This window comes from Macaca thibetana, chromosome 2 (genome assembly GCF_024542745.1).
Source record: "Macaca thibetana thibetana isolate TM-01 chromosome 2, ASM2454274v1, whole genome shotgun sequence".
NCBI lineage: Eukaryota > Metazoa > Chordata > Mammalia > Primates > Cercopithecidae > Macaca > Macaca thibetana.
The window spans coordinates 103,555,468-103,581,613 of record NC_065579.1 but is presented as its reverse complement, the minus strand read 5'-3'; the positions used below and the strand labels follow the sequence as shown (position 1 = coordinate 103,581,613).

The 26,146-nt window shown below is 48.1% G+C and overlaps 4 protein-coding genes across 10 annotated transcripts in view; 2 read left to right on the top strand and 2 right to left on the bottom strand.

The window, feature by feature from the left end:
* Window positions 1-26,146, bottom strand: part of TCTA (T cell leukemia translocation altered) — a 405,836-nt gene that overhangs the window by 144,311 nt on the left and 235,379 nt on the right. The gene's annotated exons all lie outside the window — the stretch shown is intronic.
* The window catches only part of CCDC71 (coiled-coil domain containing 71), a 224,062-nt gene that overhangs the window by 105,671 nt on the left and 92,245 nt on the right, over window positions 1-26,146 (top strand). The gene's annotated exons all lie outside the window — the stretch shown is intronic.
* C2H3orf62 (chromosome 2 C3orf62 homolog) lies at window positions 757-9,035 on the top strand. Its single transcript, XM_050780985.1, has 3 exons — window positions 757-1,438; window positions 3,144-3,235; window positions 6,061-9,035. Exons 1-3 carry the CDS (start codon window positions 993-995, stop codon window positions 6,324-6,326), a joined length of 804 nt encoding a protein of 267 aa, XP_050636942.1. The 5' UTR covers window positions 757-992; the 3' UTR covers window positions 6,327-9,035.
* The window catches only part of IHO1 (interactor of HORMAD1 1), a 65,295-nt gene continuing 59,194 nt past the window's right edge, over window positions 20,046-26,146 (bottom strand). For all 7 annotated transcript variants that reach the window (XM_050780833.1, XM_050780839.1, XM_050780836.1 and 4 more), the window contains 2 exons: window positions 22,677-22,780; window positions 20,046-22,029 (listed from right to left, as the gene is read on the bottom strand). In XM_050780833.1, the coding sequence (XP_050636790.1) occupies window positions 20,866-22,029; window positions 22,677-22,780 (1,268 nt within the window). In that variant the 3' untranslated portion in view covers window positions 20,046-20,865. The remainder of the gene's footprint in view (window positions 22,030-22,676; window positions 22,781-26,146) is intronic.

Below are 26,146 nucleotides of genomic sequence, written 5' to 3'. Positions count from 1 at the left end.
GTAAACTCCCCTTTCCCTTGCTATGTGCACTGATACGGGTTTATAATTTTTTGAAAGTTACCCACTGAAGCCCATTTCTCCGTTGAGTCATCTTGTAATTTCCAGCTTTCTCCCCGCTAAGGAAATGAAGATATTTAGTGTTGGGGATCCTGGCCTTTCAACCTCCTGTGGAACCCAGCAGTTATGTTACATCCCCTGCTACCCTAGATGAATTAAGACGGTCAAATGCTGCGTGGAACTTTTATTAGATAACACACTTTTTATTAGGTAACACTTAAAGGAAGTCAGTACATAAAACTGCCTGGTGCTGTGTCCCATCCAGTTGTTTCCATGTTGGCTTGAGAACAGAAATCTTTGTGGGAGTTGTCAGCCTGGAAAGGGCTCCAGTTCATGACGATTTAGGGTAGTAATACATTTTGGTGTTACCCAGATGCTTTCTAGAACAGGTTCTTTCCTCATCCCTGCCAAGACTCTTACCGGGACCCCGGTCGAAAGACCCGTCCCCACTCCCACCGAGGGGCCAGCTGCTGCGTGTGGGGCCACAAGGCCTTAAGGAACCGGACGTACGGGTCTGGGCTTTTTTGTTTGACCTTTAACCTAATCCGTGGGGGTCTGGGGCCTGCGCGGGGCGCGCGCATGCGATGACCGTTGGCTGGGTAGGCGTCACTGCGCTGCGGGTGAAGACAAGGACGTGGCTGCGACCTGTCGGAGGGCGGGGTGCGGGGTACGGCCGGGCGGCCTGGGAGCCGAGGTGGGGCGAGAGGCAGTAGCTGGGCGGGCCAGGAAGCTGTGGGAAGTGGGGCGGGGCGTCCTTGGGGCTTCTGGCAGATCGCGGGTTCCTCCGCGATAGCCGAGAACCGCCTACTCCAGGAGGAAAGCCCGAGGGTTTTGGGTCCTGCTGTAGCCAGGGCCAAGCTCCGGGAAATCGTGGCCGTTCAGGGGTAGTTTGCAGCCTTATTTGTAACATTATTGTGTTGCCCTGTGCATTTCCAATGCATTACATAAAGACATGGTCGCTTTTAGGAGAAATGTCTGAAAAACTAAGAAGATGCAGAAAGGAACTGACTGCAGCCATTGACCGGGCCTTTGAAGGAGTTAGTTATTCCCAGGAGTGCGCAGGCCAGCGGAGGCTGGAACTGAGCGCTGCGCCACTCTCCTCCTCGCTGCCCGTGCACAGACTCCTCTGCAGAAGACATCCTCTGGCAGCCTGCTCCTCTGCTGTTCCTTTTGCTGCTGTCCCATGTGCTCCTGAGAATGAGAACCCTGCCTTTGCAACAAACCATGCCCCGGTAAATGCAAAACCACATGCTCTGTGCCCCGAGAGAAAACCTCTGACCAGCAAGGAAAATGTATTGATGCATTCCTCCATTTTGGCATCTGAAAGAGAGTCTTGGAGAACTGCAGGAGAGGGGGAAAACTGGAGAAAAGAAAATTTAAGGTGATTCTAATTTTGATAGCTTAACAGCTACAATTAAGAGGATTCTTGTTTTTGAAAAAATTGTTGAAGATCCTAGATTTAGTTCATGACAGTGCTCTTACCTCCTCTTGGCAACTCTGTGACTGCATTTGGGGAGTTCATAGACATTCTTCAGAATCTGGCCTAGGAAACAGTTATATTTTGTGTATGTGTTCCAGTTGAGGGGCTAGTTGTCAATCGTTGATGTCAAACCAGTCATGGAAACCACTTTGCAGTACCCAAAGGGGTAGTGGATGTAAAATAACCTGGTGTTTAAAATAACCTTATTTTTTAAGTTGCAGAAACAAAAGTCTTAATTCCATCTTAACTTCTGTGTTTGAATCTGGACACTGGGGCCTTTGATACCCTCCTTTGCCCACATTAGGGAGAGGCTGAATTGAAGTCTGGGCCCTACTTCCTGGCTTATCTTTGCCTCTGCTCCCCACTCTTACCCCAGAGTTTTTTGGACCATCACCAGGTCTCCTCTAGACTTTTTCTTCTCTCAAGTAACTTGAAATTGCCTGGTACCAGACAGCTTGACTTGGAGAAGGGATGAACATAAGAGATGAAGCTTCAAAGTTCTGCCATCTTGGCTGCTTCATAGGAAGGGAATAAAGAGGCCATTTAATTCATTCAGCTCCACAAAAAATTTTTTTCCTTTCAACTCCACAAATAAATTGGTACTCATAAGCAGTGCAGGCCTTATTGGGTGTGGTGGCACGCCTGTAATCTCAGCACTGGGAGGCTGAGGTGGGTGGCTCGCTTGAGGTCTGGTGAAACCCTGTCTCTACTAAAAACACAAACAGTAGCCGAACGTGGTGGCGCGCATCTATAATCCCAGCTACTCGGGAGGCCGAGGCAGGAGAATTGCTTGAACCCAGGAGGCAGAGATTGCAGTGAGCTGAGATCTTGCCACGGCACCCCAGCCTGGGTAACAGCAAGACTCCATCTCAAAAAAAAAAAAAAAAAAAAAATGCTGGGCATAGTGGCTCACGCCTGAATCCCAGCACTTTGGGAGGCTGAGGCGGATGGCTCACCTGAGGTCAGGAGTTTGAGACCAGCCTGGCCAACATGGTGAAACCCGTTTCTACTAAAAATAGAAAAATTAGCTGGGCGTGGTGGTGGCCGCCTGTAATCCCAGCTACTCCAGAGACTGAGGCATAAGAATTGCTTGAACCCGGGAGGCAGAGGTTGCAGTGAGCTGTGATTGCGCCATTGCACTCCAGCTTGGGGGACAAGAGTGAGACTTCGTCTCAAAAAAATAAAATAAAATAATAAAAATAAATAAATAAATGAAACAAACAAATGCAGGCTGGGTGAGGTGGCTCATGCCTGTATTCCCAGCACTTTGGGAGACCGAGGTAAGTGGATCGTCTGTGCCCAGGAGTTCGAGACCAGCCTGGGCAACATGGCTAAACCCTGTCTCTAAAAAAGAAAAAAAATTAATACAGTCTGATACAGTCATGTGAGTCTGTAATACAGTCATGTGAGTTATTATGGTAAAGCTGTTAGTCAGTTTCTCCACTGACGTAGCAGTTTCCAATTGTCCTCTAATCAAAGCATAAATGACAAGATCACCAGTAAGTTTTTGTCTTTGAGATTATCTAAAACTGAGTTTCCCTTCAATATTTTCTTGAAAGAGAATATAATTCCCCACCTTTTCTTCCCCCCAACCTGGGGGCTGCAGGAAAGATATGGAGAGAGATTTGAAGGCTGACTCAAACATGGCACTCAACAATTCTAGCCAAGAGGTCACAAAGGATCTGCTTGAAATGATCGGTGAGTACAGTGGGCCAGTCCATCCTGTCCTTGGGAAGATAGGTCCTTCACATGGGTCTGAGTCAGCAAGTATCTCAGATTTAAGAAACACTCTCGGCCGGGCACAGTGGCTCATGCCTGTAATCCCAGCACTTTGGGAGGCCGAGGCGGGCAAATCACGAGGTCAGGAGTTCAAGACCAGCCTGACCAATATGATGAAACCCCGTCTCTATTAAAAATACAAAAATTGGCTGGGCCCGATGGCTCACACCTGTAACCCCAGCATTTTGGGAGGCCAAGGCAGGCGGATCACGAGGTCAGGAGATTGAGACCATCCTGGCTAACATGGTGAAACCCCATCTCTACTAAAAAATATAAAATATTAGCCGGGCATGGTGGCGGGCTCCTGTAGTCCCAGCTACTTGGGAGGCTGAGGCAGGAGAATGGCGTGAAACCAGGAGGAGGAGCTTGCAGTGAGCCGAGATCGTGCCACTGCACTCCAGCCTGGGCAACAGAGCGAGACTCAGTCTCAAAAAAAAAAAAAAAAAAATTAGCTGGGCGTGGTGGTGCACACTTGTAATCCCAGCTACTCGGGAGGCCGAGGCAGGAGAATTGCTTGAACCTGGGAGGCAGAGGTTGCAGTGAACCGAGATCGCACCACTGCACTCCAACCTGGGGGACAGAGTGAGACTCTGTCTCAAAAAGAAAAAAAAAAGAAACACTCTCTTCTAGTTTGAGTACCATACCAAGATCTGTCTCTTAAATTTTTTTTTAATTAGCTGGTCACAGTGGTGTGTGCCTGTAATCCCAGCTACTAGGGAGGCTGAGGTGGAAGGATCACTTGAGCCCGGGAGTTCAAGCTACTGTACTACAGCCTGGGCAACTGTATGAGATCCCATCTCAAAAAAAAACACCACCACCACTTTTTGCAGGGAGAGATAGAGTCTCATTATATTACTCAAGCTGGAGCGCGTGGCACAATCACAGTTCACTGCAGCCTCAACCTCCCTGGGCTCAGGTGATCTTCCCAGCTCAGCCTCCCAAGTAGCCGTAGTACTATAGTAGTACTACAGGTGCACGCCACCATGATTGGCTAATTTTTGTATTAGAGTTTTGCTATGTCGTCCAGGCTGGTCTCGAACTCCTAGGCTCAGGTGATCCACTTACTGTAGCCTCCCAGTGCTGGGATTATAGGCAAGAGCCATAACGCCTGGCCAAAACACTCTTATCTTTTTATTTGGTAGATTTGTTTTGCTCAGACTCTGCATTGAGTACAGAACTGAATGTTAACAAACCCTGTTCCTTCCCTCATACAATTGATTATCTTGTGAGGTGATACATCAATCAGGTCATGTCATAAATGTCTAGATACATTGAGTCCCTGAAGGCAAGGGATGGTGGCCACTAGTACATGGTGATTGAGCTTAGATTTTTAGGAAACAGGACATAGGCAAAAAGGAGAGAATAGTTTAGCTGGGGTCGGTAATTAAAGGTTAGGAGAAGGGCTGGGCACAGTGGCTCACACCTTTAATCCTAGCACTTTGGGAGGCAGAGGCGGGCAGATCACTTGAGGTCAGGAGTTCGAGACCAGCCTGGGCAACATGGCGAAACCCCTTCTCTACTAAAAACACAAAAAATTAGCCAGGTGTGGTGGTGCACGCCTGTAATCCCAGCCACTTGGATGGCTGAGGCATGAGAATTGTTTCAACCCAGGAGACAGAGGGCAGAGGTTGCAGTGAGCCGAGATCACACCACTGCCCTCCAGCCTGGGTGACAGAACGAGACTCTGTCTCAAAAAAAAAGAAAAAAAAAGATTAGGAGAACAATTAGAGGTCAAAAGCTTTCCTATAATTCTACCACCCAGAGAAAACCACTGTTAATACAGTATAGCATACATCCTGTCAGACTTTTTTTCTACATACAAATCTCTGTGTCTTGTATGTGAACTACATGTGCTCTATTTTTTGTCTTGTCTTTTTATTAGTAGTAGTAGTAGTAGTATTTTTTATAGAGACGAGGTCTTGCTTTGTTACCCAGGCCGGTCTTGAACTCCTGGTCTCAAGTGATACTCCTGACTCAGCCTCCCAAAGTGCTGAGTTTACAGGCACACCATGCCAATGTGCCCTGTTTTTAAAAAACTCATACTACAGCTCCTAGTAAAGGGATGTATAACCTTGGGTGCTACCTGAAGCTGTTGTTTCTGAAGGGTCTCCAGGTTATGAGGGAGGAAAGGGAGGCCTGGTGAGGGTAGGTACTCACCCTGGGCCACAAAGTAAAACCCCTGTCAGCCTGTGAGTCTCCTCCAGTAGCTCCAGGAGGTAAACTGAAGTCATTACTGCCTCTACCCACCATCTCCCTTGGCCTTCACCAACATCAGGGAGCCTTTTTTTGAGACGGTCTCACTCTGTTGCCCAGGCTGGTCTCAAACTCCTGGGCACAAGTGATTCTTCTACCTCAGCCTCTCAAGTTGCTGGGATTGCAGGTACACACCACTGCTCCTGGCTGGGCAGCATTTTGATTACCCTAAAGCCCTTGTTTTTTTTTTTCACATTATGTCTTGTCATCCCTGAGAGCCAGGACAGACAAGCATGTACATTTCTATACCCTCACACTTACACCTTTCTGGGGGACTGGCATGTAGTTGGAGTAAAAGCTTGGGCCTGAAAGGAAGGTACCAAACCCACCTTAATTTGGCAGTCTGGCAGCCTGCCTGTCCTGGGGCAGGAATGCCTGCTTTTGCATAATCCCTGACGAATGACAACCCATTCATGGTTTTTAACTTGCACCTGAAATGTCTTCAGAAACCTTCCACTGGAATTGTAAAGCTGAATGTTCTTATTTTTAAGACCATACAAGCATCCGAACTATTGAAGAATTGGCTGGAAAAATAGAATTTGAAAACGAATTGAACCACGTGTGTGGTCATTGCCAAGATTCACCCTTCAAAGAGGAAGCCTGGGCCCTGCTCGTGGACAAGAGCCCTCAGAAGGCCTCAGATGCTGACCCTGGCAGCCTCAAACGGGCTTTTGATGATCATAATATCATTGAGACTGTTCTGGACTTGGAAGAGGACTACAATGTGATGACCTCTTTGAAATACCAAATTGAGTAAGGACAGTTGATCTAAGCTTTGATTCCTTACAGCAGGAAGCTGCCCTTCAGCCTGAGCAGAAGCAGCCACAGTGGCCGTCAGGGGCCACATTTCTCAAAAGATTGGCAGAACCTGAATTACCAGACCCTTTTAAAATCCCAGTTATGTCCCTTTTTAAGCTGTGAGACCAGTTTTCTTGAATTCCATTGCTTTGAAATGTTTCCTATTACTGATTTTTTTTTTTTTTTTTAACTTTCCTTGACATCTCTAATGTGTTTTTTTGATCGATGTTCAATATACCCAGTACCCATGGTAGGTGTGGGTTGTGGGCCTCTGCTGTGTCTCTTGGTGTTCTTTTCCATGGACCCCTAAAAAAGTGCAGGAGTGGCCAGGCACAGTGGCTCACACCTGTAATCCCAGCACTTGGGGAGGCCAAGGCGAGTGGATCACTTGAGGTCAGGAGTTTTGAGACCAGCCTGGCCAACATGGGGACACCCCATCTCCACTAAAAATGCAAAAATAAGCCAGGAGTGGTGGTGTGCACCTGTAGTCCCAGCTACTTGGGAGGCTGAGGCAGGAGAACTGCTTGAACCCAGAGGCAGAGGTTGCAATAAGCCTAGATGGCAACGCTGCACTCCATCCTGGGTGACAGAGCAAGACTCCGTCTCAAAAAAAATAATAATTTAGCTGGACGTGGTGGTTCATGCCTGTATTTCCATCTACTTGGGTGGGGGCTGAGGTGAAAGGATCACTTGAGGCCAAGAGGCGGAGGTTGCAGTGAGCTGAGATCACGCCACTGCACTCCAGCATAGGTGACAGAGTGAGACCCTCTCTCAAAAGAAAAAAACGGGGAAGAAAAGAAACTGAATCTCAGGGAAGTGCCCACCTCCTGAGCTAATAAGAAGGAAGGAATATGGGGGTGAGGCAGAGCTGACGAAAGGCTGTTTTTTGCTTTGATTGTTTTTAAAGACCAAGTGAAGTATAGTATAAGAAGGGGGGAAAGAGTGGAACAAGGAGTTAGATCCATAACTGTCAGTAGTCAATTGAGATAACTCACTACCTTTGGACCAGCCAGGGCTGTTTATAAGTGCTAAAGCCTGAACAAACCAAAGAGTTGGGGAGAAAGGCCTAATAGCTGAGTGATTGCTGAACAGACTGTCCTTCAGGCCAGTGACTCTGGCATAGGGCCGGCTGCATAGCCAGCAACACCCCTTACCACAGGTCTAGTGATTCCTCTGGGCTCGAAGGTGGAGGCTACACACCCACTCATAAGCAGAGGTTGGCCTTGCACCTGCTGGCGCCCCAAGAACTATAGTATGGTTAGACCCTGGCCACTTGATTGCATGTGCCTCCCCAGTGGGCGTGCCCTGGTTCCCAACCAGTTGTGGTCACTGTCACTGCCCTGCCTGGGGCAGGAGTAGAGGTTAAGACTAACTAGAGGCTCCTTCCAGGCCGCCTACCACTCAGTCCTTGCAGGAGGTAACACACTCGATAAGCATTCACAGCCTGTGGAGTCAGAGGCCAATTTCTTCTCCCTGAGCAAGAAGAATGGAAGCAAATGAGAAGTGCTCACAGCATGCTCGACTGCCCCTGCTCAGGTGAAGAATAGCCTGTCTAGATGGAGAGATGTCAGGTTACTTGATACTCAGAAAAACAGGTCTCAAAACAGTGCCTTCCAAATAATACATGTGGTTGTGGACACTCTTCTATAGATGAGGTGGAGCTTAATTCCTGTCCTTACCCCCATATTCCCACCTCATTACCACCCTTTGAAGGTGAACTAGACTTAATGATTCTTCCCACGATTAAAGTGGGAAAAGGGAAAAGTCACAAATTTATAGGGGGAAAGCCTGGCAGACACCTAACCAAGTGATGTCATATATATGTCATGAGAGGGGTACATCACTTCCCTGGTATTCCTACCAAAAACCAAAATTCCCAGTATATGATCATGAGACAAATATTAGACAAATCCAGATGTGGGGGACATTCTACAGGATACCTGGCCAGAACTCAAGACTGTCGAGATGGCCAGGTGCAGTGGCTCATGCCTATAATCCCCAACACTTTGGGAGGTTGAGGTGGGCAGATCACTTGAGGTCACGAGTTCGAGATCGGCCTGGCCAACATGGCGAAACCCCATCTCTGCTAAAAGTACAAAAATTAGCCAGGCGTCATGGCATGTGCCTTTAGTCATAGCTACACAGGAGGCTGAGGCAGGAGAATTGCTTGAACCCAGGAGGTGGAGGTTGCAGTGAGCCAAGATCGCATCACTGCACTCCAGCCTGGGCAACAAGTGAGACTCCACCTCAAAAAAAAAAAAACAAAAAAAAACACAAAAACTGTTGAGGTCATGAAAAATAAAGAAAGACTCAAAAACTATCAACAGACTACTAAAGACCAAGAAGACAGAATGGCTAAATGCAACATGGAATCCTGGAGTGCATCCTGGAACAGAAAGAGAACATTATTGGAAAAACTGATAAAACTTGAATAAAAACTAGTGTTTAATGTATTGATGTCAGTTTCTCAGTTTTGACAAATGTATCAGAGTTATGTAACATGTTAACATTAGAGAGGCTGAGTGAAGGATATATATGAAGTATCTTTTCTGTAAATCTAAAGTTATCCCCAAACTTAAAATGCATGTAATTGCACTTTGGATCAAGTGCAGTTGATCTCAAGTTTGTGAAAATGTGTATGAGCTCATGTGCAAAAAAAACTTTTGGGAGTGAGGGTATAGTCTTTTTTTGTCATCTGTATTTTCTAATTTATCTGCAGTGGATATGTATCAATCACTTCTTTAAAGACAAAAGCAGTTAGTTTTAAAATCCTCATCTCTAGTCAACTAGCCATGGACATCCTTCACAAAGTACCTGTCCAGACCCAACTTTCAGTTTCTGAAGTGGAGTCTAGGGGCCACAACAGGAGGGCTTGGCAGGACCCTGACACAAGGGCAGTCCTTTTCTGGGGGAGCTAGATCCTCAGGAGCTGGATTCTCTAGGTCTCAGGAGCTTAGTTAGTTCACTGGTTTACTACTGGTCAGGGCCTGGCCCCTCTCAGGTGGGGCTTTGCAGGCGTGGCTGCATTAAATGGGGATCTAGCCGGGCAGGGTGGTTCACGCCTGTAATCCCAGCACTTTGGGAGGCTGAGGTGGGTGGATCACCTGAGGTCAGGAGTTTGAGACCAGCCTGGCCAACATGGTGAAACCCTGTCTCTACTAAAAATACAAAAATTAGCCGGCCTTGTGGCACATGCCTGTAGTCCCAGCTACTTGGGAGGCTGAGGCAGGAGAATCGCTTGAACCCAGGAGGCAGACATTGCAATGAGCTGAGATCGTGCCACTGCACTCCAGCCTGGGTGACAGAGTGAGACTCTTGTCTCAAAAAAAATTTTAAAAATGGGGATCTGTCTATCCCTAACTCTAGAAGACTTTGAAGTTTATTTATTTTTACCTACCTGGAGTAGAGATGGGAATGAGGGCCCAGCACAGGGTGAGGATGGGGAATGAGGGAGAATACAGACTCTCCCTGGCCAGAGAGACAGGTATGTCTTTGCTTAAGCAAAGCCTTTATGTAAAAATTCAGATTTGCCAAACAGGCAATTCGTCCTGGAATCCTTGAATGTGGAACTTTTCCTCACTGTAGAAATGCAGCTGTACAGTCAAGCAGGTGAGCCCTGAGCCTCTCCATGGCAGTCCCAGATTGGCAGTGAGTGGGCACATAGACCTCCTCATTTCCCTGGTGACACGATCTGTCTCTGCATCTCTGGCACCCTGAAGTGCCCAAGAAGAACTTCCCGCCTTCGTCATCTGAATCTATACAGTGGGCAGATACATGCTTATTTGCTCAGAACAGGGTTTGGGGAGCTGTTCTCCAGGGATTTAGTTGGAGGGAGAACAGGTGCCCAGAATTTTAATAAAACTTCCTCAGGTTTGTAAGGAGCTAGGACCAAATCTTTCTCAGGCAGACTTGATAGTTGACCTTGTTCGTGACTGAGAAACTTTAAATGTTTTACATCATTCAGTTCTCTCCCCCACAGTTCATCTTGGCAAGCCAAACAATCACTGAATTGTTTCCATGGAAACACCAAACTGCAATTTGGATTACCAGAATCAAAATAGAAACAAGACAGCTTCAAAAATAAATAGCTTTGGAACTTGCTAGTTGCAAACTGCAAATTCAAGTCATAGCACAAGGCATATGAGAAGCTGGACCCATCCAACCCTATGACAAAAGGGTTTCCAGGATGTATGGCTGCATCCCACCAGTGTTAATGCCAAAGCCACTAGAAACCAGGGTTGTAAGCCAACTGATGATAAACTTCGTAACAATACTTAAGGGAGGAGCTGGTCTTTAGAAGCTTCTAGAAGGAGAGATTTAAGAGCTGGAGGGGAAGGCTGAGAAGAAAGGGCAGGAATAAGGAGAGAGATAAGTGAATGGCAGAGTGAAGTTCCAGCAGGGAGCACAGAGTCACAGCCGAGGCCTGGGAGAAAAGCAGCAATTCTTTTTTTTTTTTTCTGAGACAGAGTCTTGGTCTGTCGCCCAGGCTGGAGTGCAGTGGCGTGATCTTGGATCAATGCAACCTCCGCCTCCCAGGTTCAAGGGATTCTTCTGCCTCAGCCTCCTGAGTAGCTGGGATTACAGGTGTGCGCCACCACTCTTGGCTAATTTCTGTGTTTTTAGTAGAGATGGGGTTTCACCATGTTGGTCAGGCTGGTCTTGAACTCCTGACCTTGTGATCCGCCTGCCTCAGCCTTCCAAAGTGCTGGGATTACAGGCGTGAGCCACTGCGTCCAGCCAGCAGTTCTTTCAAAGAGGACATTAAAAAGGGCTGGCTGCAGACTGGAAATGATGACCCGGCCCTCAGTTCATTCCGATTCCTGTGTTCCCCACACTCACAGGCATCACTGCCTGTGTAGTCACATGGATTGGGTTCTAGATTGTGAACTCTTGCCAGTTGAGCTCTGGGAGCACTTACATTAGCACACCTCTGCCTCTGTGAGGCTCAGGCCACCACAATTGGCACTGGGATGTACCTTCTCATCTCTAGGACTCAGGGTTCCCCTTACCCATCTGCCTGCTGTGCCCCTCACTCTTAGGATAGGGGATCTAACTCCTGGCACACCTGCCCTGACTCCTTAGCATTCTCCTGGGCCCACCCCACCACCATCTCTTTCAATCCCAGAGATGATTCCAACAGCATCCGGAGACCAGAAGGAAGGAGACAGACAACCTGGGGGCCTATATCCCTCACCTTTTCACTCAGGAATGCAGTGATAGAGTAACACCATTCTGCCAACTGGTGAAACTGTGAGTTGTCAATGTTCAAAGGTCAATGGAGATTTGTAAAAGGGGCCTAGCTCAGGCCAATCTCCCCCCTGAAATGGCTAGACCAGGGGCTCACCACAGGAGAATGGCGTGAACCCAGGAGGCAGAGATCACGCCACTGCACTCCAGCCTGGGCAACAGAGCAAGATTCCGTCTCAAAAAAAAAAAGAGACTTTGTCGCGCCCAGGCTAGAGTGCAGTGGCAAGATCTTGGCTCACTGCAACCTCTGTCTCCTGGGTTCAACCAGTTCTCCTGCCTGAGCCTCCCAAGTAGCTGGGATTACAGGCGCCCGTTACTATGCCCGGTTAATTTTTGTATTTTTAGTAGAGATGGGGTTTCACCATGTTGGCCAGGCTGGTTTTGAACTCCTGATATCAAGTGATCTGCCCTCCTTGGCTTCCCAAAGTGCTGGGATTACAGGCGTGAGCCACTGTGCCCAGCCCAGAATGGTACTTTTTTTTTTTTTTTTTGAGATGGAGTCTCACTCGGCGTCCCAAAGTGCTAGTACTATAGGCATGGGCCACTGTGCCCAGCTTCAGAGTGGTACTTCTGATTGAGCCACAAGATGTTTTAATGTGGTAGCAAAGACCAATGTGTTATGCAAACTGTGGGAGGCCTTGGGAAGCCAATACACCTGATTATAGATGATTATTGAACAGGCTCTGGGCCAGGTGCAGTGGCTTAAGCCTATAATCCCAGTACTTTGGGAGCCCAAAGCGGGAGGATCACTTGAGCCCAGCAGTTTGAGATCAGTCTGGGAAACAGGGAGACACCATCTCTATTTTTAAATTTTGTGTGCGTGTGTGTGTGGCAGGGTCTCACTCTTTCACCCAGGCTGAAGTGCAGTGGTGTGATGTCGGCTCACTGCAACCTCCGCTTCCCAGGTTGAAGGGATTTTCCTGCCTCAGCCTCCCAAGTAGCTGTGATTACAGGCTCCTGCCACCACACTCGGCTAATTTTTTATTTTTTGTAGAGATGAAGTTTTGCCATGTTGGCCAGGCTGGTTTGGAACTCCTGACCTCAAGCGATCCACCTGCCTTGGCCTCCCAAAATACTGGGATTACAGGTGTGAGCAACCATGCCCAGCCTATATTTAATTTTTTTTTTTTTTTTTTTGAGACGGAGTTTTGCTCTTGTTGCTCAGGCTAGAGTGCAATAGTGCGATCTCTGCTCACTACAAATTCCACCTCCCAGATTCAAGTGATTCTCCTGCCTCAGCCTCCCGAGTAGCTGGGATTACAGGCAGCTACCACCACACCTGGCTAATTTTTTGTATTCTTAGTAGAGATGGGGTTTCTCCATGTTGGTCAGGCTGGTCTCAAACTCTCGACCTCAGGCAATCTGCCCACCTCAACCTCCCAAAGTGCTGGGATTACAGGCATGAGCCACCGCGCCCGGCCCTTTTTAAAAAGTTTTTTATAAAAAAAAATTAGGGGCCGGGCGCGGTGGCTCAAGCCTGTAATCCCAGCACTTTGGGAGGCCGAGACGGGCGGATCACGAGGTCAGGAGATCGAGACCATCCTGGCTAACACGGTGAAACCCCGTCTCTACTAAAAATACAAGAAAATTAGCCGGGCGAGGTGGCGGGCGCCTGTAGTCCCAGCTACTCGGGAGGCTGAGGCAGGAGAATGGCGTGAACCCGGGAGGCGGAGCTTGCAGTGAGCCGAGATCGCGCCACTGCACTCCAGCCTGGGGCACAGAGCAAGACTCCGTCTCAAAAAAAAAAAAAAAAAAAAAAAAAAAATTAGGCCAGGCGTGGTGGCTCAAGCCTGTAATCCCAGCACTTTGGGAATCTTGCATGATACCACTACACCAGCGGCGCTGTCAATCCCAGCACTTTGGGAGGCCGAGATGGGTGGATCATGAGGTCAGGAGATTGAGACCATCCTGGCTAACACGGTGAAACCCCGTCTCTACTAAAAAATACAAAAAAACTAGCCAGGCGAGATGGTGGGCGCCTGTAGTCCCAGCTACTCGGGAGGCTGAGGCAGGAGAATGAAGTGAACCCAGGAGGCGGAGCTTGCAGTGAGCCAAGATCAGGCCACTGCACTCTAGCCTGGGTGACAGAGCGAGACTCCATCTCAAAAAAAAAAAAAAAAAAAAAATTAAAGGCTGGGTGCAGTGGCTCACACCTGTAATCCCAGCACTTTGGGAGGCCGAGGCGGGTGGATCGTGAGGTCAGGCGTTCAAGACCAGCCTGGCCAAGAAGGTGAAACTCCATCTCTACTAAAAACAAAATTAACCGGGCATGGTGACAGGCACCTATAATCCCAGCTACTTGGGAGGCTGAGGCAGAAAATTTCTTGAACCCAGGAGGCAGAGGTTGCGGTGAGCTGAGATTGCGCCATTGCACTCCAGCCTGGGCGACGAGCAAGGCTCTGTCTCAGAAAAAAAAAAAAGAAAAAGAAAAAGGCTCTGTCATCCAGAAACAATCTGAGGCTCATATTATTTGCATTCTTCTTGGAATGTGTGGGAGAACATTAATATTTTAGGTTCCAACTAAATATCTAGAGGGAACAAAGATTTACTCAGGAAATCTATTTGACAATGGATCCCAGCCGTAGTGGGGAAGGACTCTGTGTTCTAGACTGTCTGGAAAATGCCTGATTTGACAAAGAGTTTTGGCGTCAGGCCTGGCATAAACTCGGCTCATGCCTGTAATCCCAGCACTTTGAGAGGCTGAGTAGGACCGATCACTTGAACCCAGGGGTTCAAGACCAGCCTGGGCAACATGGTGAAACTCCATCCCTACAAAAAATATAAAAATTAGCCGGGTGTGGCCAGGCCCAATGGCTCACGCCTGTAATCCCAGCACTTTGTAAGGCTGAGGCAAGCAGATCACTGGAGGTCAGTTTAGTTTGAGACCAGTGTGGCCCATAGGGCAAAACCCTGCCTTTACTAAAAATGCAAAAGTTAGCTGGGTTGTGGTGATGGGTGCCTATAATCCCAGCTACTCTGGAGGCTAAGAAAATGGCTTGAGTCCAGGAGGTCGAGGCTGCAGTGAGCTGAGAGCGCACCACTACACTCCAGCCTGGGTGACAAAGTGAGACTCTGTCTCAAAAAAAAAAAAAAAAAAAAAAAAAAGTCAAAACTAACTTCTAGGAAGCAACTATCATTTTTTAAAATAGAGGCAGAGTCAGGCCTGGCATGGTGGCTCACGCCTGTAGTCCCAGCACTTTGGGAGGCCAAGGCGGGCAGATCATGAGATCAGGAGTTCGAGACCAGCCTGGCCAACGTGATGAAACCCCATCTCTACTAAAAATACCACAATTAGCTGGGTGTGGTGACAGGCGCCTGTAATCCCAGCTACTCAGGAGGCTGAGGCAAGAGAATCATTTGAACCTGGGAGGCAGAGGTTGTAGTGAGCCGAGATTGCACCATTGCACTCCAGCCTGGACAACAAGCGTGAAACTCTGTCTCAAAAAAAAAAAAAAAGAAAAAAGAGGCAGAGTCTCACTGTGTTGCTGAGGCTGGTCCCAAACTCTTGGACTAAAGAGATTCTCCCTCTTCTGCCTCCTAAATGCTGGGATTACAGGTATGAACCATCGTGCCAGGCTGCAACTATCTTTTTTGAGAGCAGACAGGCTGTTTTCTGGGCACTTTGGGTGAGAGGAGTTGCTGGGAACTGATCTGGGAGAGAAAGCACCTTGACAGGAGCCCTTTGGAGCTTCTGAGGCAAAACATGAAAAGGAGAAATTGGCTGAGCACGATGGCTCATGCCTATAATCCCAGCATTTTGGAAATCGAGGTGAGCAGATCACCTGAGGTCAGGAATTCAAGACCAGCCTGGCCAACATAGTGAAGCCCCATCTCTATTAAAAGTACAAAAATTAGCTGGTGTGGTGGCGGGCGCTGTAATCCCAGCTACTCTGGTGGCTGAGGCAGGAGAGTCGCTTGAACCCGGGAGGCGGAGATTGCAGTGAGCTGAGGTTGCACCATTGCACTCCAGTCTGGGCCACAAGAGCGAAACACCATCTCAAATAATACATAGATAGATAGATAGATAGATAGATAGATAGATAGATAGATAGATAGATAGATAACTTGTGAATGTCAAGAAAATTAGGTACTGCAATCAGCTTCATTTCCATCCTTGGGCTGTAGCTGGAGTTGTATCAGAGGGAGAAGCCCCTGGTGGCTTTTTGTTTGTTTGTTTTTTGTTTTTTTTTTGTTTTGTTTTTTGAGATGGAGTCTCGCTCTGTCGCCCAGGCTGGAGTGCAGTGGCGCGATCTCGGCTCACTGCAAGCTCCGCCTCCTGGGTTTACGCCATTCTCCTGCCTCAGCCTCCTGAGTAGCTGGGACTACAGGCGCCCGCCACCGCGCCCGGCTAATTTTTTGTATTTTTAGTAGAGACGGGGTTTCACCGTGGTCTCGATCTCCTGACCTTGTGATCCGCCCGCCTCGGCCTCCCAAAGTGCTGGGATTACAGGCGTGAGCCACTGCACCCGGCCCCTGGTGGCTTTTTGTTTGTTTTGTTTTTTTGAGACAGTCTCGCACTATCGCCTAGGCTGTAATGCAGTGGTGTGATCCCGGCTCACTGCAACTTCTGCCTCCCGGGTTCAAGCGATTTTCCTGTCCCAGTCTCCCAAGTACCTGGGATTACAGCACCTGCCACCATGCCCAGCTAATTTTTTGTATTTTTAGTAGAGATGGGGTTTCACCATGTTGGCTAGGCTGGTCTCGAACTCCTGACCTCGTGATTCACCTGCCTCAGCCTCCCAAAGTGCTGAGATTACAGGCATGAGGCACCGCGCCCAGCCCTGTGTGGCTTTTTAGGCCCCAGGACCATAGGCTTCCCACCACATCTGCCCCTGGGTAGCCACATACAGTTCCAGGAACATCTAAAGAGCCAAAGATATTGATTTCCTAGGGACATGCTTGGATGCTTGGGCCGTGACACCCTTGCCAAACCTGGCAGGAACATAGTAGTTAATTTTTTTTTTTTTTTTTTTTTGAGACGGAGTCTCCCTCTGTCGCCTAGGCTGGAGTGCAGTGGTGTGATCTCAGCTCACTGCAACCTCCCCCTCCTGGGTTCATGCCATTCTCCCGCCCCAGCCTCCCGAGTAGCTGGGACTACAGGCACCCGCCACCATGCCCGGCTAGTTTTTTGTATTTTTAGTACAGATGGGGTTTCCCCGTGTTAGCCAGGATGGTCTTGATCTCCTGACCTCGTGATCCGCCCACCTCGGCCTCCCAAAGTGCTGGGATTACAGGCGTGAGTCACTGCACCCGGCCTAATTTTTTTTTTTAAACCTTAGGAATAAATTAAGAAACGGTATCTTTTTCTGATGATCCCCAGAGACAGGAAGTGTAATTTTAATTAACCCAGTCTTATTAGGAGATAAGTTTACTCTTCATTCTACAAAGACACTTACCTCATGGAACACTGAGTCACTCTGACCCTTGACTTCATTACACAAAATGAAATACTTCTGAAGAAATACAGAATTTCTTAACTCGTAGCAGGATCAAAGAACAAAGGGTCCTGCTTTCGCATTTCAAAGTTGGACACAGTTCTCAAAAAGGCCACAAATACTTATGGAATCTCAACTCTAAATTAAAATGACTAATCATTAAACTGTTCAACTTAGAGTAATAAAAGATGTCTAGATACAGACCCCTCTGGCCTATAGTCAGTCTGGGAAGGGTTAGAAAGAACCAACCCTTTGTGTGGCTGGGCTCCTTCCATATCTTCCTGGCACAAGCAATGAAACCCAGCAGGGAAAGCAGTGGAGCTGGCAGAAGGCAGAGTGAGAAGACACCCAGTGAGGACTGAAGGGAGAGGAGAGGCCAGGGCAGCCTCAGGTACAGCTCATACCTTAACTTCCTTGGCCTCAGAGAGGGTTGCTGTGATTGCCCGTGGCTCCCTACAGGCCACAGGAGGCCCTTGGTCTGGAAATGAGAGTGAGAGCAGTTTAGGCTGGTGTCTGGCAGCCCTGCCATAGGTGTCCCAGGAAAATTCAACTCCTCCATAATGAGATTTTGATGGGACACACATCCCTGAAAATAATGTAAAAAATAAGAAACAAGAACCATTGCTTTCTACAGTGGTCCACTCAGCGGCCCCAATGTTATTTACTGTACTGGCTTGGAAATGGGCAAATTCTGGAAACTATCCAACCCATGAGGATTTTCCCCTTCATATAATACAGGAAAGGGAAAAACCAGTTTGAATGGGTTATGTTTATTCAAAATCATCTTGTGAGAGCCTTAGGAACTAAAAAGATGGTATCTGATTTTCATGTTTTTTTTTTTTTTTTTTTTTTTTTTTTGAGACAGAGTCTCACTCTGTCACCCAGGCCTGAGTGCAGTGGCATGATCTCGGCTCACTGCAACATTTAACTCCCGGGTTCAAGTGATCCTTCTGCCTCAGCCTCCAGAATAGCTGGGACTACAGGTACGTGCCACCATGCCCAGCTAATTTTTGTATTTATTTATTTATGTTTTTTGAGACGGAGTCTCGCTCTGTCGCCCAGGCTGGAGTGCAGTGGTGCAATCTTGGCTCACTGCAAGCTCCGCCTCCCGGGTTCATGCCATTCTCCTGCCTCAGCCTCCTGAGTAGCTGGGACTACAGGCACCCGCCACCATGCCCGGCTAATTTTTTTGTATTTTTAGTAGAGACGGGGTTTCACCGTGTTAACCAAGATGGTCTCGATCTCCTGATCTCGTGATCTGCCTGCCTCGGCCTCCCAAAGTGCTGGGATTACAGGTGTGAGCCACCGCACCCGGCCTAATTTTTGTATTTTTAGTAGAGGTGGGGTGTCACCATATTGGCCAGGCTAGTCTCGAACTCCTGACCTCGTGATCCACCCGCTTCAACCTCCCAAAGTGCTGGGATTACAGGTGGGCGCCCTGATTTTCTTTCTTTTTTTTTATTTTTATTTTTTGTTTTTTTTGAGACGGAGTCTCGCTCTGTTGCCCAGGCTGGAGTGCGGTGGTGCAATCTCCACTCACTGCAAGCTCCGCCTCCTGGGTTCAGGCCATTCTCCTGCCTCAGCCTCCCGTGTGGCTGGGACTACAGGCGCCCACCACCGCGCCTGGCTAATTTTTTTGTATTTTTAGTAGAGACGGGGTTTCTTTCCTTCTTTCTTTTGAGATGGAGTCTCCCTTGCTCTGTTGCCCAGGATGGAGTGCAGCAGCGCGATCTCGGCCCACTGCAAACTCCTCCTCCCCCTCCCGGGTTCTTGCCATTCTCCTGCCTCAGCCTCCTGGGTAGCTGGGACTACAGGCACCTGCCACCACGCCTGGCTAATTTTTTTTTTTTTTTTTGTATTTTTAGTAGAGACAGGGTGTCACTGTGTTAGCCAGGATGGTCTCGATCTTCTGACCTCATGATCCACCCGCCTCGGCCTCCCAAAGTGCTGGGATTACAGGCGTAAGCCACCACTCCTGGTCCCTGATTTTTCATTTTTAAGAGACAGGGTCTTGGTCTGTCACTCAGAGGGGAGGTACAGTGGCACAATCATAGCTCACTGTAACCTCAAACTCCTGGGCTCAAGTGATCCTCCTATCTCAGCCTTCCAAGTAGCTGAGACCACAGGTGCATGCTGCCATGTCCAGCTAATTTGTTTTTGTTTGTTTGTTTGTTTTTGTTTTAATAGAGATGGGGTCTCACAGGCTGGGCGCAGTGGCTCACGTCTGTAATCCCAGCACTTTGGGAGGCTGAAGCGGGCGGATCACCTGAGGTTGGGAGTTGAAGACCAGCCTGACAAATACAGAGAAACCCCATCTCTACTAAATATACAAAATTAGCCGGGCGTGGTGGCGCATGCCTGTAATCCCAGCTACTCGAGAGGCTGAGGCAGGAGAATCACTTGAACCTGGGAGGTGGAGGTTGCAGTGAGCCAAGATCGCGCCATTGCACTCCAGCGTGGGTAACGAGAGTGAAACTCCTTCTTAAAAAAAAAAAAAAAGAGATGGGGTCTCACCATGTTGTCCAGGTTAGTCTTGAGCTCCTGGCCTCAAGCAATCCTGCCTCAGCCTCCCCAAGTGCTAGGATTACAAGTGTGAACCACTGTGCCTGGCTTCTATTTCATTTCATAAGTAAATTTTAAAAATTAAACTAGGATATCAGTTTGATAAACTTGAAAGAAAAAATAGGCCAGGCGCAGTGGCTCAAGCCTGTAATCCCAGCATTTTGTGAGGCTGAGGCAGGCGGATCATGAGGTCAGGAGTTCGAGACCAGCCTGGCCAGTGTGGTTAAACCCCGTCTCTACTACTAGAAATACAAAAATTAGATGGGTATGGTGGTGGGTGCCTGTAATCCCAGCTACTCGGGAGGCTGAGGCAGGAGAATTGCTTGAACCTGGGAGGCAGAGGTTGCAGTGAACTGAGATCACACCACTGCACTCTAGCCTAGGTGACAGAGCAATACTCCATCTCAGGGGGGAAAAAAAAAGAAAAAAATATATGCTTTTAAATGTTTTATTTCTGATAACAAAAAATACATATGTGTTGCAAAAATTCAAAAAACTTCAGCAAGATATAAATGGAAAGCCAAAGTCCCATATAAGCCCACTGCTCTTCAGAAATAATACAAGGTCTAAAATATTATTAGTTTTAAGAAAGTGCTTGAAAAACAGGACAAGGGAAAAAGCAGCCAGGAAGAAAAATGGCTTGTGGGCAGTGATGCTCTGGACGTTTGCTAGTGCATGTCACCTCTTTCACTGTCAGGCTTATCATTTTCTCTGTTCACAAGAAGATTTAGGGTGTCCTGTAATATGTCTACTGATCAAAAAATGCAAATACTCTGACAGCATAAGTGGCTAAAAATAAGAAAGAAAAAAATCCTGAGGCCTGAAAATGTATTGGTCAGGTGTAGGGAATATTTTAAAGACCCAAAAGTGTTGTTTGGAGTCATGCTGCCACAGCAAGTTTTATGAGAGCCCTTCTGCTACACAGTATTCCATAAGGAGGCCTGCCCGCCTTTCGCCAAGTACAGGCACCCAGGGGCTCCAGATGCACCACAACCAAGCTGCTGCCTCAGCTCTCATCACCACCATTTTCACATTTCATTCCAACAAATAAGGATGCACTTAATCCTTGTCATGGGCAGCACCTGGTACCCAGAGTGCTGGACCTTCCCTCCCCTTGTGCCCATTGACCCCACCTCAGCAGGGCCTCTGACCCTAGGGTATTTGGCAGGCTTCAGGGACTTTCTGCTCTTGGCCAGCCCAAATGTCCTGCAATTTGTCTTTCTAGCTGAGACCAATAAATTAACTGTGGGCTGGTCAGAAGTCATCATCATCACTGCTATCAAAACCCAGGTCATAGAGCAAATTCTTTCCTGCCTCCTTGCATAGAGGGGTCTCTGAACATCCAAGATTGAGGTCACTGAACCAGCTCATCTGGTGGTCCCCCTGGGAACTGCTGGAAAGTAGCCTGTTGTCTTGGGAAGAGCATCTGCTGAACTGCAAGAGTCTTCCCTGCACTGCCCTTGCTGTCTTATTGGGCATGACTGTTCCTCCCAGAATAGGGAAGACTGGTTTTCTGGGGCTCCTGGGATACTGCAGATGCAGAGGCTGAGCATGGGGTTCCTGCTGCCCCAGGAAGGGCCTTTGTGGGACAGAAATTGCAGGCTGAGGACTCTGATATTTGGAATTGAATTTAGAGGTCTGGTTTGGGATCTGTTTCTGCTTCCTGGCTAGGAGCCTGCCTCTGTGGGCCCTGTGGGCCTTCCTGGGCTGCTGCTTCTTGTCTTTCCCCTGCATTTCTTCAGTCCCATCTTTCTGTTTAGTCACCAAATGTTCACGTGGGTCACACAAAAACATACTTTGGGCTTGATATTTTTGGCAGGCATTCTTAATGCTGGTTGAAAAGTTGTTTATCTCCAGTGATGTGAGCTGTGAGGCTCCTTGGGAAACCAGGTCCCTGTCACTAGGAATCTTATGGCCTTGGATGCTGGAACCACAGTTCTTGGCATCTGTTTTAGTAACAGCCCAGTTCTTGCAGTTAGTCTGCACTGCCTTGTCCTTTACATGCCTATTTCTTTCATGGGACCCAAATGCTGGCAGTGCAGCCTCTTCTTGGAGAGCATCATTCTTTGCTCCTTCACCCCAGACACCAAATTCTCCAGGCTGTAGGGAACCCATACCAGGATTCCATGCAGCAGGGAGGGCCTGGGCCTGCCATAAAACTGGCTTCTCAAAGGTGTATTTTTCCTGCCCGGTGAGATTGAGGCTCTGGGCCAAAGGTGGCGACGTCTGAGAAGCGCTGTCTTTTACATGCCCAGGTACTGGAGGCACTGAGATCAATCTCTTCAGCTCTGCTAGGACACTGGGCACATTCAGCTGGCCTAGCTGCTCACACAGCTGCTGGAATTCCTGACTCTGTTGAGCAACTAAAACTTCAAGGTGCTTCAGGTTGGACTTCATTTCTATAAACTCTGCTTGTCTCTGGGGAGAGAGGCAGTGAGAAAGACAGTGATGGACAGTGCAAGTCAGAAAGCACAATAAACATGAGAACAGACCACTGGATGTGACCGCAGAACCACGGCTTGCTCCCTGTAGGGAACCTCCCAGGGTAAGCAAAACGACACTCTGGAATTGAACCCCTGGGGCCCACATCATGTCAAGGAACCTTGGGAAAGGAAGCTAGCCTATATGCTGGCCCCTTTCCAAGTGGCCTGTGCTGGCTTCTGGTCTTAGCTGAAAATTTGCAACTTTAAAGGTTTCTCAGCCGGGTATGGTGGCTCACGCCTGCAATCCCCAGCACTTTGGGAGGCTGAGGCAGGTGGATCATGAGGTCAAGAGATTGAGACCATCCCGGCCAACATGGTGAAAAACCCCATCTCTACTAAAAATACAAAAATTAGCCAGGTGTGGTGGTGCGCACCTATAAGTCCTAGCTACTCGGGAGGCTGAGGCAGGAGAATCACTTGAACACGGGAGGTGGAAGTTGCAGTGAGCCAAGATCGTGCCACTGCACGACAAAGCGAGACTCCGTCTCAAAAAAAAAAAAAAAAAAAAAAAAAAGTGTGTCTCTCTGGATCTGGTTACAAAGCCCAAAACACACTTGGAAAGAGGTTGGGGTTTACACTTACAGCTTCAGATCTTTTCTTCATCTCCAGGATGGCCTGCTCCATGTTGCCTTTGTCCTGGACTGCCTCAAACACCAGGTCATTCTGGGCCTGCACAGTCTCTTGTACTAAATACAAAACAATGACAATTTACCTTCTGAAGACTATGTATGCATCTGCCCAAACCACAGAACCACAGCAGTGAAAAGGGAGGAGCTCGATGCAGACCAGAGTGGTTCCTCCAGGTTCTCTGTCCCTCCCTCCTTGACAAGATCCTGGCTAGGGCAGACCTAACCTCAGCACCTGCTGGGGACTCTGAGAATGGGGACTCTGAGACAACAGCACAAACCTCTGTGGCCTTCCTTCTTGGCCCTGTCATCAGAGTGATCTTTGTAGAATGTAGGTATCATCATGCACCCTCTGAAACCTTCATTGAAACATTTTTTTTTTTTTTTTTTTTTTTTTTAGACAGAGACTAGCTCTGTCACCTAGACTGGAGCGCAGTGACACGATCTTGGTTCACTGCAACCTCCACCTCCCAGGTTTGAGCGATTCTCCTGCCTCAACTCCCGAGTAGCTGGGATTACACACGTGTGCCACCACACCCGGCTAATTTTTGTATTTTTAGTAGAGATGGGGTTTCACCACGTTGGCCAGGCTGGTCTTGAACTCCTGACCTCAGGTGATCTGCCCGCCTCAGCCTCCCAAAGTGCTGGGATTACAGGCATGAGCCACTGTGCCCAGCCCATTGAAACTTTCAATGGCACCCCACTGGCCACTGAACAAAATCTAAATCTTTAAATTGGCTAACAAGATCTGGGCTCACTTCCCTTTACCCATTTGTCCTCCTCCACATCACTGGACTCTGTTTTCTCTCTCACCATTGGTCTTTGTGCAAAGTCTTCCCTTAGCTTCAAGTACCCTGCTTCTGTCCCTGTCATCCCCCCAACCCACCAATCGCCACCTTAGTCCAGCTAATTCCTGTTCTTCCATCTACTTTCAGCAGTAACCTCCTCAGAAAATACCATTTCCATTCGGCTAGGGTGTTGCTTCTCTCTGCTGGTAGCACCGTGTATGTGCCCTACCATCATTTATTGCCCTCCATTTATTTATCCCATACTTACACTTGGACCCAAATAGACTTGGGGACCTAGGTGCTAACTACATCAGGACTGATACTGATTTCCCTCTTTTACACAGTGAGATTCTGCACACACACACACACATTTAATGACACAATGTGTTGCAATTTATTGCCGCCATCTTGCTAGACTACAGGTCATATGAAGATGCTTTTATATTTATTCAATGAATGTTTAATGAGCATATACTATGTGCCAGGCACTATGGATATAATAGTTATCAAAACAAAGCTAGCCGGGCGTGGTGGCTCACGCCTGTAATCCCAGCACTTCAGGAGGCCGACATGGGCAGATCACCTTAGGTCAGGAGTTCGAAGCCAGCCTAGCCAACATGGTGAAATCCTGTCTCTACTAAAAATAGAAAAATGAGCCAGGCATGACGGCAGGTGCCTGTAGTCCCAGCTACTCAGTTGGCTGAGGCACGAGAATTGCTTGAACCTGGGAGGTAGAGGTTGCAGTGAGTTGAGATCCCGCCATTGCACTCCAGCCTGGGTGACAGAGTGAGACTTCGTCTAAAAAAAAAAAAAAAAGACAAAGCCCTCTTGAAATTGCAATCTTAGGGAAAACAGGTAGTTAATGACTAATTATACAAATAACTATAAATGTAATAACTGCTCTAAAGGAAAAGTATATTGTGCTTGAGACCATGTAACATGTAGACTTAGTCACTCTCAGGGGTAAGATTTCCCTAAGAAACTGTTATTTAGCTGAATTATCATAAAACTGTAAGGGAAAGAATATTACCAGCAGAAGAAAGAGCATGTTCCAAACAGAGGAATTGAGATCAGCATGGCTGAAACATGGTGAGCAAGGGATCCAGAGCAGGCCACAGCTGAGGGGAGGCAGGTCACAGCTACACAGAGGGGTGTATGGGCCATGGCAAGATTGGTGGGCTTCATTCTTTTTTCTTTCTTTTTTTTTTTTTTTAATTTGAGACAGAATCTCATTGTCACCTAGCTGGAGTGCAGTGGCATGATCTCAGCTCACTGCAACCTCTGCCCCCTGGGTTCAAGCAGTTCTCCAGCCTCAGCCTCCGGAGTAGCTAAGATTACAGGCATGCACTACCATGCCCAACTATTAATTGTATTTTAATAGAGACGAGGTTTTGCCATGTTGACCAGGCTGGTCTCGAACTCATGACCTCAGGTGATCCACCTGCTTCAGCCTCCCAAAGTGCTGGGATTACAGGCATGAGCCACCACGCCTGGCAGAGATATACACCTTTATCTGAAAGTTTATTGTCAGACACTGTGCTAGGAGCATAGGAAACAATTTTGAACAAAACTGTCTACCTACATGAATTTTTTTTGTTTGTTTTTTGAGACTGAGTCTCGTTCTGTTGTGAGGCTGGAGTGCAGTAGCGGAATCTCGGCTCACTGCAACCTCTGCCTCCGGGTTCAAGCGATTGTCCTGCCTCAGCCTCCCAAGTAGCTGGGACTTTAGGTGCGTGCCACCACGTCCAGCTAATTTTTGTATTTTTAGTAGAGCCGGGATTCACCATGTTGGCCAGGATGATCTCAATCTCTTGACCCCACGATCCACCGGCTTCGGCCTCCCAAAGTGCTGAGATTACAGACGTGAACCACCACACCCAGCCGAATAATTCTACAGTCTAGAAGAGGGAAAAAATAATAAACAGGCTGGCCAGGCGCGGTGGCTCAAGCCTGTAATCCCAGCACTTTGGGAGGCCGAGACAGGCGGATCACTAGGTCAGGAGATTGAGACCATCCTAGCTAACACGGTGAAACCCTGTCTCTACTAAAAAAATACAAAAAACTAGCCGGGCGTGGTGGCGGGCGCCTGTAGTCCCAGCTACTCGGGAGGCTGAGACGGGAGAATGGCGTAAACCTGGAAGGCAGAGCTTGCAGTGAGCTGAGATCCAGCCACTGCACTCCAGCCTGGGCGACAGAGCGAGACTCCGTCTCAAAATAATAATAATAATAATAAAAAACAGGCTGGGCACAGTGACTCACACCTATAATCCCAGCACTTTGGGAAGCCACTGAGGTGGGAGGATTGCTTGGGCCCAGGAGTTCTAGACCAGCCTGGGCAACATAGTGAGATCCTGTCTCTATAAAATGAAAAATAAAAATTAGCTAGATGGGGTGGTATGTGTCTATGGTCCTAGCTACTCAGGAGGCTGAGGCGGGAGAATTGCTTGATCCCAGGAGGTCAAGGCTACAGTCAGCTGTGATTGTGCCACTGCACTCCAGCTTTGATGACAAAGCGAGACCCTATCTCAAAAATAAAAAAAAAAAGAAAGAAGAAAGCAGTAAGAAATGGTACATTTGGCTGGGCGCGGTGGCTCAAGCCTGTAATCCCAGTACTTTGGGAGGCCGAGACGGGCGGATC

Coding starts and splice junctions, on each gene's coding strand:
- C2H3orf62 (XM_050780985.1), top strand. CDS start 993: ATGCATTACATAAAGACATGGTCGCTTTTAGGAGAAATGTCTGAAAAA. Junction 1,439..3,143: donor TGGAGAAAAGAAAATTTAAG/GTGATTCTAATT, acceptor TGGGGGCTGCAG/GAAAGATATGGAGAGAGATT. Junction 3,236..6,060: donor GGATCTGCTTGAAATGATCG/GTGAGTACAGTG, acceptor CTTATTTTTAAG/ACCATACAAGCATCCGAACT.